Genomic DNA, 16,160 nt, shown 5'->3' on the forward strand with positions numbered 1-16,160 from the left:
AACCGTACTGCTCACCAATGCTTTTTTCTGCCTCAAAAATCTTCAGAATGTTAGCCAAACACAACTTTTCCTTAATCATCTGTGATTGTTCTATTTACCAATATTTTACTTAGAGGGTGCCGATAGTTGTCAGAACAGGTCATTAACGCTGTCAGACTTGCATCATGAATCAGGCAGAGATATTGGAGGTGGATTGCTTACATTTAAGCCGAACCACAAAGAATCACTGCTTTGAGAGGAGGTGAAAACTGAGAGGGAGAAAAGCCCAAAGATGTGCAGGTTAGGTGGACTGGCCATGGTAAATTGCCCATAGTGACCAGGGATGTGTCAGTTAGGTGGATGAGCCCTGGGAAATATAGGGTTGCAGGGATGGGGTGGAGGTGGGCTGCTGTTCATAGAGTGTAGACTTCTTGTGCTGAATGGCCTATTTCCACACTATAGGGAATACCATAGTGACAATGTAGATTGAGAAAAATCTGAATCAAGAACTAATATTCAACTTTCAACACTGCAATAAATTTATTTTAAAACTCAGTGAGTTTTAAACAAAATAGAGATTAAGCTGTGTTCCCTGCCAATAAAAAAATGGCACAAGGGTCATGGACTGTATCCACAAGTCATCCCTCAAGTCTAGGTCCAGCCTTTAGTTTCAAAGTGCTTTTTATCATTCATTACTAAACTATTTTACACCACATATATTTCAATATCAAAACAGGGTGCTTAATCTTTGCTTAAAAATCACTGGAAACTGTGCAAATACACTGAGTGTTACAACAGGCTCTAGGTCTCACATTTGAGAATGATAATATTCCTTGAATTTTCAAGCGTTGAACACTTTTGAAGGTTATTTAGATAAGGAAGTGAAGATTGCTGTAAACTTTGGGAAACATTCCAGCTTGCCAGCAGGGGTGAAGACGCTGGGCAGATCAGATGACATGGTCTTACCACTGATGAGGCATTAAAGCAGAATCCTGCAATAATTCCAACACGCTGTCTTAGCAAGTCTGTAAGGCTTATTCAATCCATATCCAGCTGCAGGTGTCTTGGAGTTTCAACTGTCACCAACTCCCAATTCTCAGCCAACCAAAGCTACTTCCAAGTCTTGAATAGATACATGCTTAGAAAGGCTTATCCTTAAATAAAGATGCACTTTACAAACAGTTTTCACTTCACATAAGTTATATTATAGTGGCCAAAATAAGGATTTAATGTTATTGCATTTTGTGTAGAAAAGTCTTGTTAACATTGAAATAAAATATTTAACACTGGTCATTGGGCAGTTTCATTCACGATTGGACAAATCTGAGGTGCCAAATGCTTGAAATGCTGCACAATGTGTCACAGGTCAGATTTGGGTCCAGTGTTCACAGGGATGGCTCTCAGTTCTGTCCGCATGCACAAGTACTCTCCTATCACAGCCATCAGTGCAATGCACACAATGTTCACCAGCCACCAGCTCAGTGCTGTGGGAAAGTGTAAGTTGTAGATCCAGCAGCCCATAAAGTGAAAGATATGGATGGTCACAGTAAAATCCAAACACTGCTTTCCTCTTCGGATGAAATACCATAATCCAAGTGCGCTGGAGAAGAAAACAGGAACAGATCAAAGATGTACCTTTTAGCAGGACAGACTCTAACATTATTCAGAATTTTCCAGTCTACTGAGTCTTGAAAATTTAAGTTACACTGAACTCCAGAGCAAATGAAGGGAAAGCTGCACTGTCAGAGGTGCTGTCTTTAGACAAGGGTGTGTCCACTTGGTTGGATGCAAAATATCTCCTCCAGTCCACCAGCAAGTTATTTCTCAGTATCCTTATGCAAATTTGGATAGACTGTCAATCTAGAGTTCCGTTCAACTCTGGCAACTGCAAAGTCACTAGCATTCTATAATCTGAAACGACAGGAAAGCTATCCCTGTACGTCTACCTGGGCTGATGTCAAAACCAGACAGAGGTGATAGGTCATTTGTTTTAAACCAGCCCATCGTACCCCCTTTCTTAGCTCTCAAGAACTTCCCAGTGATAAGAAACCGAATTCATGAAGCTGTCTGCAACTGGCTGGAAAACAGGAGTATAGAGGTAATGCGAGATAACAAAGTGTGAAGCTGGATGAAAACAGCAGGCCAAAAAGCATCTCAGGAGCACAAAGGCTGACGTTTCGGGCCTAGACCCTTCAGAGAGGGGGATGGGGAGAGGGTTCTGAAATAAATAGGGAGAGAGAGGGAGGTGGACCGAAGATGGAGAGAAAAAAAAGATAGGTGGAGAGGAGAGTATGGGTAGGGAGGGGATCCTTTCTGATGAAGGGTCTAGGCCCGAAACGTCAACTTTTGTGCTAAGATGCTGCTTGGCCTGCTGTGTTCATCCAGCCCGACACTTTGTTATCAAGTAATAGCAAGCAATATTAGGTCAGGTGGCCAAAAGCTTGCGCAAAGAGGTAGGTATTAAGGATCAGCTGAGGGAGACGTGGGGAAACAGACATGTCTTAGAGAGGGATTCCAGAGTTTCACATCTGGGCAGCTGATAGCACGGCCATCAATGATGAAATTTCTGTTATTCTTTCACGGGATGCAGGAGTTGCTATTGTCCATCCCTAACAGCCCAGAGGCTAGACCAAGTAGGTGACAAAATTTCTCCTTTAAAAAGGCAATAGTGAATCAGATAGGTTTTCCTGACAGTTTCATAGTCATCGTTAGACTCTGAATTCAATAATAATCTGGAATTAAAATTCTACCATCTGCCACAGCAGGATTCAAACCCAGGTCCCCAGAACCCCACTGAATCTCTGGATTAATAGTCTAGCAATAATACTGCTAGGCCATCACCTAACCTGCAGTAATGAAATGCTGAAATTAACTGGATGCAGAAGAGGCCAGAATTGGAGTACAAATATACCATAGGGGTGTAGGGTGGAAGTGGTTACAGATTGGATTAGCTAGGCCACGGGGAGATTTTAAAAGGACAAGAATTTTAAAATTGGGGTGCTATCAAACCAAGAGTCTGTATAGCTGAGTACGGGGTGATGGGCGAATAGAACATCATGAGTAATGCTTGGTAGTACAGAACTTAAGTATTGCTAAAAGGAGACTAAAAGTTGAAACATTTCATTTTGTACTAATCAGAATAGGCCACAAGAAACAGTCTTGTAAAAGAGACCACTGTTTCATGCAAAATGAGAAGAGGATGTTGATTGGTTGGCTCATCATTTCTTTGAAGATACAGCAAGAGCAGTAATCAATCTTAATTCTCAGACAAAGCAAGTAGATTCTGACTAGTCAGGATGTTGTCATGAGGCTGCAGCAGATTTTGACTGTCACCCTCCCTCACCCTTTTTTTTAAAAGAAAGGAAGGTTTGTGTAAATTCCTTATGCCTACATAAAACAGGTCATGAGTATTTATACATGTAGCTTTTAGCACATGCACATGGCAGGCCCAGCTGACGGTCTTCAATTGGTTTCCAGTCTACCTCCTAGCATGGTTCCGATTATTTAACAAATAATTTACAAAAGCAGAATCATATGTAATAGTGGTTTTTTTTTGTGAGGGTAGCAATCACCAGGTGGTTGAACACAAGTGGTTTGGTGCCAGCTGTGAAGAGCCAACAGGCATGTTATTTCATATAGCCCAAACATAGGAACGTACAGCCTACACATCCGGCATCACACCAGCACTGAAACTCCTATTAGGCATTTTTTTGGGGGGGGGGGGGGGGGGGGGGGGGGAAGAGAATGCAAAATTTGCTTTGGATCACTGGAATCACCTGATGATGCATCATAGGTTAGTGAAGAAAACTACTTGCAGATTTAACGTTCAGTTGCAGTGTGAGACAGCTAACTTCACCTGTTTGCAAATTTTTGCAACACTTTTCCCTTCCAAGGTAATCAGATAGACTAGGCATTGTTCAAAGCCAAGAGTGGTGGCTGTAGGCCCTTTCATCAGTACGTGTGATATACTACAGGTGGTGATTTGATCAGGGTATCACATAATTGTTGCGATTTGTCTTATTTCAGTGTCAAGCTCATATGGTGAGCAGATGGCTACAATCTTATTCACATGACTGTCAATGAAACAGATCTTGTAGCATGCCAGGTTGCTTCTCATAGTAACATTCGGGGCAGCACGGTGGCTCAGTGGTTAGCACTGCAGCCTCACAGCACCAGGGACCAGGGTTCAATTCCAACCTCAGGCGACTGTCTGTGTGGAGTTTGCACATTCTTATACAGTTGAATTCCATTGTAATTACACTATGTACATTCAAATAGATGGCAGTGCCATGGGATCACCTTTAGGCACAGCTTTTGTTAGCATTGGTTAGATTAGATTAGATTACCTACAGTGTGGAAACAGGCCCTTTGGCCCAACAAATCCACACCAGCCCTTGAAGCATCCACCCAGACCCATCCCCTTATAACCCACACACCCCTGAACGCTATGGGCAATTTAGCATGGCCAATCCACCTCGCCTGCATATCTCTGGATGGTGGAAGGAAACCGGAGCACCCGGAGGAAACCCACGCAGACATGGGGAGAATGTACCAGGTCTGCTGTGTGTGCTTTCAGGGCTTCAGCATCATTGGTTTATAAGGAGATAACTGGATAACAGTCTTTCTTTATCAAGTCTGTATCTTGCATCCTAGCTCAGATGAGTGTAAGATGAAAACCTTCAACTTCTTTTAGCAATGTTTTAGAACATTGAGAGGTTGGAAAGTTTTAACTTTATGAAATAGCAGTATTAAGCATTATTTTCTTGCTTGTCACATGAAGGCCACTGGATTTCACTCAATTGTCAGAGATTAATAGTTAGAGTCCTGACTTGATTGTCTTTTTTTTCCAAATTAAATTACATTCTCTGCTGATTGAGAAACTTCTCTAAATTGGCATATTAGGAAACCCAGTTAGAAGACTATGTTGAAAATGTTACAGAAAGATGAACAAATACAGATAGCGGTCTTAAAAGCTGGTTTAATTGATCATTCAAATGATTATGATTTTTTTCCTTCCCCCTACTAACATTTACATTAGAAAAGAATGGCAGAAGATAAACTTCTGTGCTGCGACAATTCCATGAATCTGCACTATGATTTGGAATTAAATCTGAGGTGCTGGTATGTAGAATTGGTCTGAGGGGAAGATAAAATAATGTTATGCAATTGATTTCTTCTAAATTACATTAAACAGTCTGCTAGTTGCTGTTGTCTCTTTTTCAACAGTTGTGTATTTACTCACCATGTGAGTGAATTGAGGACAAATGCCATCATCGACAGCCTCCCCTGAGCTGTGGAAAATCCCAGCACCTAAATTACAAACAGGACCAGTAGAAAGAGAAAATTAAAAACAAAAATAACACAGCCAAGGACCAAACCTCTATTGAGACACCTTCAAAGTCAACACAAGCAGGGTGTGTTTGAAGATGGTAACAAGGTTTCCCACAGAACATGTCCACTGGGTTGCAAAAGGCAATTGAAATTTAAGAAGAAACATGGTACTTATTTGTTCGAGAAGGAACATGGTTACACCTGGACGTGTAAGTAACTAACTTAGCCACATATTCCACTGCAATGCATCTACTGTGGTTCTTCCCAATATGTATGGCTCACATGCTATTCCCTCCTGGCTCCAGTTTCCATGACATAATCCAATCGCATATGCTGCATATTTTATCTGGGTTGGAAAATTATTCAGAACAAAGGCTTAGAGACAACTTAAAATCTGGTTAAGTAGTTCAGGTGCAGGGGCAACTTTATTCTTTCACGGTTCTTGGCTAGTTTTTAAAATTACAAAATGCAGGAAGAGGAGAATGCACAAACGTTTAGAGATATTCAAGTTTACAGATATTTCATTCAAATGTAGATAAATATAACAATTCAATACAAAGAAGAGATTGCTATGAATCCTTCAATGATTTTGTTCTCAGGTTACAGTGCTGCCACTGGGATTTCAGTTATGCATGATGGGGGCATGTGAAGTTATTAAAGCATTTCTCTTTGCAGTCACCAATTGACCTACTGAGCATCATTTAAGCTAACAGTATTTTTGGAACAGTAGCAAACAGGGGCAGGAATTGTGGACTTTGTAAATGTGATACGTTACACTATTGAAAAGTGAAGAGAAAATGTTTAAACAAGCTTGTCCCCTTAAAGCTACAAGTTTTAATGGCTGTGGAGTAGCACAACTCAAGGTCAGAGAGCCATTACTGTTAAGTAATAAATATATGGATAACAATACATTGTTGAGTTTGCTGTTTAGAGGAAAAAAAAAATCTGAGATTGCCTAAGGTAGAACAACTTCTCAAAGTTTGTTATGTGTTAGGTTTTGCAATTTGCCATTATGGATTTACTGCAACTCTCCCTGAAAACACAACATGAACAGTTGTTCAGCAATAAGCCTCTGCCTTCCAGTGTTCTGCTATATCTGGCCCCCATGGTGCAGTTGCCACAACAGCTTGAGTTCTAACGTTAGCATTACTGATGAAAATTCATTAGAAGTCTTTTTGGCAGTAACATGTCAGTAATTTCTCTAGATCATGAGAAACAAAAAGGCTACTTCGAAAACTGTAAAAAGTGCATTCATATCTTGCAAATAATCAGATTACTGAAGGAAGCACTCGCAGGACAAAAATCAGTGGATATTTCTCACATCCTTATAACTAACATGCCCAATCCCAGCCAAAGAGAAAAAACATCCCTCCATCACTCCATTAGTGCTTAGGAGATTTGCTTTTGAGAGATCTGCACGTGATCTTTGCCCTTTCATGAAATATCCAGAATGCATTACAAACAGCAAAGATAAAAGTTTTTGAGTTGCCTGACATTACAGCTAAAAGTTGGCCAGTGCATCCTAAGATGCCAGGTTGACGTTATTCCACAAATATTGAGGCTTAGCCAAAAGCGGGAGCAGATTTCCTCATGCACACGTCAAATTTTACATCAAGAGACAGATTGTTTGTCACTATTGACTACAGGAGTTGGGACGTCATGTTGCGGTTGTACAAGACATCAGCGAAGGCACTTCTGTACTACTGCGTACGGTTCTCATTGCCCTTCTATAGGGAGAATTGCCCATGATGCTGACAGGACTGGAGGACTTTGAGTTATGAAGACAAGCTGGGACATTTTCACTAGAGCATAGGAGATTGAAGTGACCTTATAGAGGTTTATAAACTCATGAGGGCATAGATAAGGGGAATAACAAAGGACTTCTTCCCTCGGGTGGGGGTGTTCAAACTAGGGCACATATTTTTAAGGTGATTGGAGAAAGATTTAAGGAGGGACCTGAGGGGCAACTTTTTCTACACAGAGGTTCGTATGTGGAATGAACTGTCAGATGAAGTGGCAGATGCAGGTACAATTAAAACATTTAAAAGGCATTTGAATAAGTACATGAATAGGAAAGATTGAGGGGGATATGGGCCAAATGCAAGCAAATGGGATGAGTTTAGCTTGGGAAACTTGGTTGGCATGGACAAGTTGGACAGGATTTGTTTTCATGCTGTATGATTCTATGAACCCAAAGTAACAGAATTTGCTCACCACTTTCAGCAGCATGTTTTCAGTGTGATTAAAGGTGAAAGTGTTATCATCCTGTTACAATCATGGTTTTGTTGGTGGTACTTTCAGGCGGGAAAGATATTCAAGCTTTGCTAGCTGACCCAATACGCAGATAAGCTTTTAGGATGTGCAAAGAATGCAACAGTCAGGGTCACAGATGTGAAAGAGTGGGCTATAGGACATAATCCTTCCATACTATCTTTCATTATGCAAGTATCAGAAGTGAAGCATCAAACTGCACAGAGAACATACATTATCTGGGAAGAAACAGAAGATTGAGTGTTCGATCATAGACACACTACCTGTGGGATTGTGGGTCACTGTTCACGGCAGGCACCCCATATTGACCTTTCAGCTTCCAAGCCAGAAAATTTCTCCTTTTATCTTAGGGACGGCACGGTGGCTCAGTGGTTAGCACTGCAGCTTCACAGCACCAGGGACCCGGGTTCAATTCCAGCCTCAGGTAACTGTCTGTGTGGGTTTCCTCCGGGTGCTCCGGTTTCCTCCCACAGTCCAAAGATGTGCAGGCTAGGTGGATTGGCCATGCTAAATTGCCCATAGTGCTCAGGCGTGTGGGGGATGCTCCAAGGGGCGGTGTGGACTTGTTGGGCCGCAAGGCCTGTTTCCACACTGTAGGGAATCTAATCTAAACTTTGTTGGTGCATAGCCCAAGCATAGTTTTCAGAATGCACCTTGTAGACCAATAACCAGAGAAGAAATGAAAACCTAAACATCTGGGCCTCATCGGTTAGAAAGTTGCTTACATAAAGGAAACGCCAATTGTTTAAAAGGGACTCCATTCCTGATTTTGTGTCAAATTTATTCCTTAACCCTTATCTCTCAATATTGTCATTAACGTTGAGCCATCTGGCAGGGTCCAAATTACCAAAGTCATGCATATGAAAAAAAAGGAATACAATACTAACTGAAGGCTATCACTCAACCTACTCCAGTGTTGAATCTCATTGCCCAGGTTCCCAACCCATTCACCAAGTGAACAACCTCCCAACTATCTAACCTTCCTCCACCACTAAACTCTGGTAACTGTCATGATATTCAACTAGACACAACTTCATCTTAAATCTCCCTCAATGAAGTCCCCACATCAGCATCATACCCCCTCAATATCCTCTCCACGCAACCTTACTTAACCCACCTCAAAAAACCTAAACTCAAACCTGTCAATAGAACCTGGCTCCAATCAGTCCTCCAAAATCACTTACAGTTTCTTGTCATAGCGACACAAAATTCAAATTCCTGTCCGGCCACAGCGGAAGTACCAGAGGACTGGGGGACAGCTAATGTGGTTCCACTTTTTAGGAGTTATAGTTGAGATGAAGGAGGAAATTATAGACTGGTGACTCTCATGTCACTGGTACGGAAACTATTGGAGTGAATTAATACCCACTTAGAAAGACAGATTAATTAGGGATTGTCAGCATGGCTTTGTCAGACAGAAGTCATGCCTAACAAATTTGTTAGAATGTTTTGAAAAGGTGATCAAGTGTGTGGATAAGGGAAGTTTAGATGATTAGTTTATATGAATTTTAGCAAAGCTTTTGACAAATGCCCACATGGGAATCTGATTGAGAAAGTTAACGCACATGGAATCAAGGGAAACCTGGTGAGGTGGATCAGAAACTAGCTTAGTAATAGGACACAAAGGGTAGTGGTAGAAGGCTGATGAGTGACCGGAAGCCAGTGTCCAGAGTGTACAGAAGGATCAATACTGGGACCCTTACTGTTTGTTATATCCATTAATGCTATAGATAAAAACGTCAGGGGGATTGTTAAGCAAGTTTGTAGATGATACCAAGATTGTTAGAGTGGCAGATAGTTATAGGTTACATGAAGATACAGATGAGTTGGTCAGATGGGCAGATGGTATTTAACCCTGGTAAGTACAAGGTGATGCACTTTGGAAGTAGTATTTAAAGAATGGAAGCACAGTGGGTAGTTTACAGGAAGAGGGATTTTGGGGTAATTGTCCAATCCCCGAAATTGGCAGAGCACGTGAATAGGTAAGGTGGCATATGGCATACTTACTTTCTTCAGTCGTGGTACAGTGTATAAGAGCAAGGAGGTAATGTTGAAGTTGTACAGAGCATTGGTCAGGCCACAGCTGGAGTACTTTGTGCATTTCTGGTTACCTCACTACAGGAAGGATGTGATAGCATGAGAGGGACAGAGGACGGTTCCCAGGATATTGCCTGAGATGGAGAAATTGTGCTTTAAGGAGAGACAAGATAGGCTTGTATTGTTTTCTTTAGAGCAGAGAAGATTGAGCGGGGGGCATGATTAAGATGTATAAGACGTATAAGATTACAAGGGGCATGGACAGGGTGAACAGACAGCAGCCGTTCCCCTTTGTTTAAGGGTCAATCATGAGAGGGCAGAGTTTTGGTATAAGGGCAAGAGATTCACAGGAGATTTGGGAAAAACTGTTTTCACTCAGCACAATGTATTGTCTGGGAAGGAGATGGAGGGTGGAAACCACACAAAATTTAAAAAATATTTGAATGAGTATTTCAAATATCATAACATTCAAGGGTATGGAACAAGTACAGGAAATTGGTATTAGCACACCTTTAATTGGAGTTGTCAGTGCAGCCTTAACGGGCTGAAGGGTCTTTTCTACACTGTACGAATCTAAGAATTAGATAAATTCACCATTTCAAACCACTCAGAGAAAAGGGATATTTTTGAAGAACCACTACTGTAAAGAAAAAGCACACTTTAAAAGCTTTAATTTGGTTTACCTCATAGCTAAATACTTGATCAAGCGAGCGACTGTTCTGTACCAGGCTGTCCACTACAGCCAACCAAATGCCGAGGAAACTGTAATAGATGCATTGCATCAGGATAATCTGAGCTATGATAAGAATGGGATCCCATACATAGCTACGGAAGTGCCCAGCCATTCCCACAGCACGCTTTGCGAACCACAACCAGTAGCAATGATAATCACTTTCAGTCTTTAGTTATTGGGAACATGATGCTTGTTGGTGCTAAATGCCAGCAGAAAGATTCAAAACACCACGGCTGCAAAATCCAGAACTGAACTGTGTTCACCACACCTGAAGAGGAAAAAAAAAGAAACAAATGCTTTCAGATGGCAAGATAACATTTAACATATCATTCAATTGCCAGGATGAATTGGTAGCTGCCTCAAGAGAAAATTAAGGGAAGAAGTCAGCAAAAAGTTTCTGCACAAACAACAGACTTGTACCAAATTAGAAATAATATCAGGATAGCTGCAAACTATTCAGCGCACCTGAAACTGTTCCACACCTCAACCGCACTTACTCAAACTTCATGTTCCTCGCACCTCTCCTTCCACATTAAAAAAAAACCCTATTAATTCTTGTCTTAAATTGCAGCATTCTGGATATTTTACTGGGTCCAATAATTTCTCACTGTTACCATAATTAATCATTTTAAACACCTCAATTAGATCATCCCTCAACCTTTTAAACTCAACTGCACTTAAACCAAAACATAAAATTTAATGCAACCCTTTAAGCCTGATTATCACTCTAGTGAATCTGCACTGTGAACCAAGGTCAAAATAAATTCTCAATATTGTGCAAAACCTAAGCCACATAGCAGTGTGCTGACCTGTATATTTGTGCTGAAGTGTCTGCTGTGGACTTTAATCCATAACCTTGTGACCCAGAAATGGGAATGCTACCAATCAAGGCACAGCTAACATGGAAGTATGCAGAGTCAGTCATTGTTGCAACAGGCATTCAAAACAGATTTGGAAGTTTTCCAACTATACTTGGTTTGAATCCACTGAAGTGAGATGTTTTCCACATATTCAGTTACAAACAAGGCAAAGTGCTTAATCTCATTTTTCAACATTATATTTCATCTGTAAAGTCTTTAGCCATTTACTTAACCTGTCTATACTCCTCATTAATGTGCTGACATGGAACTACTTCAGTGCTCCTTCACAGCTGCCTGATCAAAATCCTGGAATTCCCTTTCTAATGGGATCACGGGTGTACAGATAGAACGCAGTGGTTCAAGAAAGTGACTCACCACCTTCTCATGACAATTATGATTGGGCAACAAGTGTTGATGTTGTTAGCAATGCCCACATCCCATGAAAGAATAATCAATACCCAACACATAATCAATGCCTGTTTCATTCACAGGCAGAAATATTCCTCCAAATTCAGTCCAAGGTGTGGAACTGTAATCAGCAATGCAGAAGCCCCAATAAAGCACACTGAAATCAGACTCTAGAATTCACAGTAGGCAAACTACATCACATTGCAACTTGATTGCAAAGACAAGGACAGGCTTTTCAGGTAGTCAGGAACAGTGGTATTATTTTCATTGATAATGGGAACTGCAGATGCTGGAGAATCCAAGATAATAAAATGTGAGGCTGGATGAACACAGCAGGCCCAGCAGCATCTCAGGAGCACAAAAGCTGACGTTTCGGGCCTAGACCCTTCATCAGAGAGGGGGATGGGGTGAGAGTTCTGGAATAAATAGGGAGAGAGGGGGAGGCGGACCGAAGATGGAGAGAAAAGATGATAGGTGGAGAGGAGAGTATAGGTGGGGAGGTAGGGAGGGGATAGGTCAGTCCAGGGAAGACGGACAGGTCAAGAAGGTGGGATGAGGTTGGTAGGTAGGAGATGGAGGTGCAGCTTGGGGTGGGAGGAAGGGATAGGTGAGGGGAAGAACAGGTTAGGGAGGCAGAGACAGGTTGGACTGGTTTTGGGATGCAGTGGGTGGAGGGGAAGAGCTGGGCTGGTTGTGTGGTGCAGTGGGACGAGGGGACGAACTGGGCTGGTTCTGGGATGCGGTGGGGGAAGGAGAGATTTTGAAGCTGGTGAAGTCCACATTGATACCATTGGGCTGCAGGGTTCCCAAGCGGAATATGAGTTGCTGTTCCTGCAGCCTTCGGGTGGCATCATTGTGGCACTGCAGGAGGCCCATGATGGACATGTCATCTAAAGACTGGCAGGGGGAGTGGAAATGGTTTGCGACTGGGAGGTGCAGTTGTTTATTGCGAACTGAGCAGAGGTGTTCTGCAAAGCGGTCCCCAAGCCTCTGCTTGGTTTCCCCAATGTAGAGGAAGCCATACCGGGTACAGTGGATGCAGTATACCACATTGGCAGATGTGCAGGTGAACCTCTGCTTAATGTGTAAAGTCATCTTGGGGCCTGGGATAGGGGTGAGGGAGGAGGTGTGGGGGCAAGTGTAGCATTTCCTGTGGTTGCAGGGGAAGGTGCCGGGTGTGGTGGGGTTGGAGGGCAGTGTGGAGTGAACAAGGGAGTCACGGAGAGAGTGGTCTCTCCGGAAAGCAGACAGGGGTGGGGATGGAAAAATGTCTTGGGTGGTGGGGTCGGATTGTAGATGGTGGAAGTGGCGGAGGATGATGCGTTGTATCCGGAGGTTGATGGGGTGGGGTATTATTTTCATATTGTCCCTAATGTCTTGCCATATCTGGATGTTGAGTATTCAAGGATGTCTCACTGGAAGTGATGCAAATAAAGAGTGAGTCAGTAGATTGACTATCTTTGCCTGTCCCCACCACCACCCTCCCAACCTGGTTATTCCAGGGACTCTGAAGTTCCAAAGATTATGCTTATTAGTTAATTTAGGAAACAAAAATAATTCAACAAGTGGTACTAAAGTCCATTTACAAAAGCAATTTCAGATAACATTCATAATGTATTTCCTAAACCATCTTTATCCCAGCTAATGTCTCTAAAATTGTCAAAATTTATACAAAAACCAAAAGAACTGTGGATGCTATAAATCAGGAACAAAAACAAAGGTGCTGGAAAAGCTCAGCAGGTCTGGCAGCGTCTGTGAAGGAAAAAAATGTTAATGTTTTGGATCTGGTGACTCTTCCTCAGAATGGAGGAAAATTGTCAAAAGTGTCAAAATTTAGACACACTATACAGTGACCTTTTATTTAAGATCTAGCCTTGACCAACAGAAGGAAAATCTCCTCCATTGCTGACTCTGGTCCTGTAAGAAACTTGGTTTGGGAATTATCAGCCTAGTTCCAATTGATCTTTGGACTAGTTCAACTCTTATTTATTGTCTCATTCAAGATAGCAGCAAGGGATGACGATCGAGAGTTGAAAAGCAGCATATGGTGTAGGATCATAAAAGAGGGCAAAGAGCTTACTCTGCACTTAACCACAGAAATATGGATAGATTATCTGGGGGGGAATTAGACAACCATGGATGACAAAGGACGTCAGGAAATGTATCAGAGAAAAAGAGACAGCCTATGAAGTGGCCTAGAGCACTGGGAAATCAGAAGATTGGGAAGGCTACAAAAACAGAGGATAACACAGAAAAATAAGGAAGGAGAGGATCGAATATGAAGGTAGGCTAGCCAGAAATATTAGAAATGATAGTAAAAGTTTCTTTCAATACACAAGAAACAAACGAGAGGCAAATGTAGGCATTGGGCCGCTCCAAATTGATGTTGGAAGGCTAGTGATAGGAGATAAGGAAATAGCTGACTCGGTTGTTGGTAAAATTCTAGAATCCATCATTAAGGATGAGATTTCTAAATTCTTAGAAGTTCAGGGTCAGATTAGAACAAGTCAGCATGGATTTAGTAAGGGGAGGTCATGCCTGACAAACCTGTTAGAATTCTTTTGAAGAGGTAACAAGTAGGTTAGATCAGGGAAACCCAGTGGATGTTATCTATCTAGACTTCCAAAAGGCCTTTGATAAGGTGCCTTATGGGAGGCTGCTGAGTAAGGTGAGGGCCCATGGTGTTCAAGGTGAGCTATTGGCATAGATTGAGGATTGGCTGTCTGACAGAAGGCAGAGAGTTGGGATAAAAGGCTCTTTTTCGGAATGGCAACCGGTGACAAGTGGTGTCCCACAGGGTTCAGTGTTGGGGCCACAGCTGTTCACTTTATACATTAATAATCTGGATGAAGGGACTGGAGGCATTCTGGTGAAGTTCGCCGATGATATGAAGTTAGGTGGACAGGCAGTTAGTACTGAGGAGGTGGGGAGGCTGCAGAAAGATTTAGACAGTTTAGGAGTGGTCCAGGAAATGGCTGATGAAATTCAACGTCAGCAAATGCGAGGTCTTGCACTTTGGAAAAAAAGAATACAGGCATGGGCTATTTTCTAAACGGTGAGAAAATTCATAAAGCCGAAGTACAAGCGATCTGGAAGTGCTAGTCCTGGATTCTCTAAAAGTTAACTTGTAGGGTGAGCCGGTGATTAAGAAAGCAAATGTAATGTTGTCACTTACCTCAAGAGGGTTTGAATATAAAAGCAGCGATGTGCTTCTGAGACTTTATAAAGCTCCAGTTAGGCCCCATTTAGAATACTGTGTCCAATTTTGGGCCCCACACCTCAGGAAGGACATACCGGTACTGGAGCGTGTCCAGCAGAGATTCACACGGATGATTCCTGGAATGGTAGGCCTAACATACAATGAATGGCTGAGGATCCAGGGATTGTATTAATTCGAGTTTAGAAGGTTGAGGGGAGATCTAATAGAAACATACAAGATAATGTATGGCTTAGAAAGGGGGTCACTGGGAGGTTGTTTCCATTAGGTGGGGAGACTAGGGCCTGTGGGCACAGCCTTAGAACTGGAGGAGGTAAATTTAAAACGGAAATGAAGACATTTCTTCAGCCAGAGAATGGTGGGCTTGTGGAATTCATTACCACAGAGTGCAGTGGAGGCTGGGATGTTAAATGTCTTCAAAGCAGAGATTGACAATTTCTTGATCTCGCAAGGAATTAGGGGCTATGGGGAGAATGCGGATAATTGGAGTTGAAATGCCCATCAGCCATGATTAAATGGCAGAGTGGACTCAATGGGCCGAATGGCCATACTTCCACTCCTATGTCTTATGGTATTATAGCCATATCAGATCTAGCTGTACTTGTACATTCCAAGTCAGTGACACATTCAAAAATAACCAAGACAAAACTCATGTATGTACGTTCAGATGGTAAATGTAACTCTTGAACTTTGATATTTTCCTACATATAGTATTCGAGTCCTGAAATATTGGCCACTGAAATCTGCGGGTTGCTGGACGGTGCTCACTAAATCTACTCCAACTTTGACAAATATTCCCATCCTCAATACCAGTGGATTCCCAGTACTTCACAGTAAAAGATAAGCATCTGCAACAATCTTCATCAGAAATGCGGAGGAATGGAGCTGTGGGAGATATAGCAGTTTGGATCGGAAATTGGCTTGCTGAAAGACGACAGAGGGTGGTAGTTGATGGGAAATGCTCATCCTGGAGACCAGTTACTAGTGGTGTACTGCAAGGGTCGGTGTTGGGTCCACTGCTGTTTGTCATTTTTATAAATGACCTGGATGAGGGCGTAGAAGGATGGGTTAGTAAATTTGCAGACGACACTAAGGTCGGTGGAGTTGTGGACAGTGACAAAGGATGCTGTAGGTTGCAGAGAGACATAGATAAGCTGCAGAGCTGGGCTGAGAGGTGGCAAATGGAGTTTAATGCAGACAAGTGTGAGGTGATGCACTTTGGTAGGAGTAACCAGAAGGCAAAGTACAGCGCTAATGGTAAGATTCTTAGTAGTGTAGACGAGCAGAGAGATCTCGGTGTCCATGTACACAGATCCTTGAAAAG

The 16,160-nt window shown here is 42.3% G+C and overlaps 1 protein-coding gene across 1 annotated transcript in view; it reads right to left on the reverse strand.

Annotated features, from left to right (window-relative positions):
- Positions 1-488: 488 nt before the first annotated feature.
- The window catches only part of sys1 (SYS1 golgi trafficking protein), a 39,221-nt gene continuing 23,549 nt past the window's right edge, over positions 489-16,160 (reverse strand). Inside the window, exons 2-4 of the mRNA XM_048550097.2 lie at positions 10,302-10,619; positions 5,222-5,289; positions 489-1,579 (exon numbers count right to left, since the gene is read on the reverse strand). Of these exons, the coding sequence (XP_048406054.1) occupies positions 1,339-1,579; positions 5,222-5,289; positions 10,302-10,463 (471 nt within the window). The 5' untranslated portion in view covers positions 10,464-10,619 and the 3' untranslated portion in view covers positions 489-1,338. The remainder of the gene's footprint in view (positions 1,580-5,221; positions 5,290-10,301; positions 10,620-16,160) is intronic.

The sequence above is a fragment of the Stegostoma tigrinum genome, chromosome 19 (assembly GCF_030684315.1).
Source record: "Stegostoma tigrinum isolate sSteTig4 chromosome 19, sSteTig4.hap1, whole genome shotgun sequence".
Classification (NCBI taxonomy): Eukaryota; Metazoa; Chordata; class Chondrichthyes; order Orectolobiformes; family Stegostomatidae; genus Stegostoma; species Stegostoma tigrinum.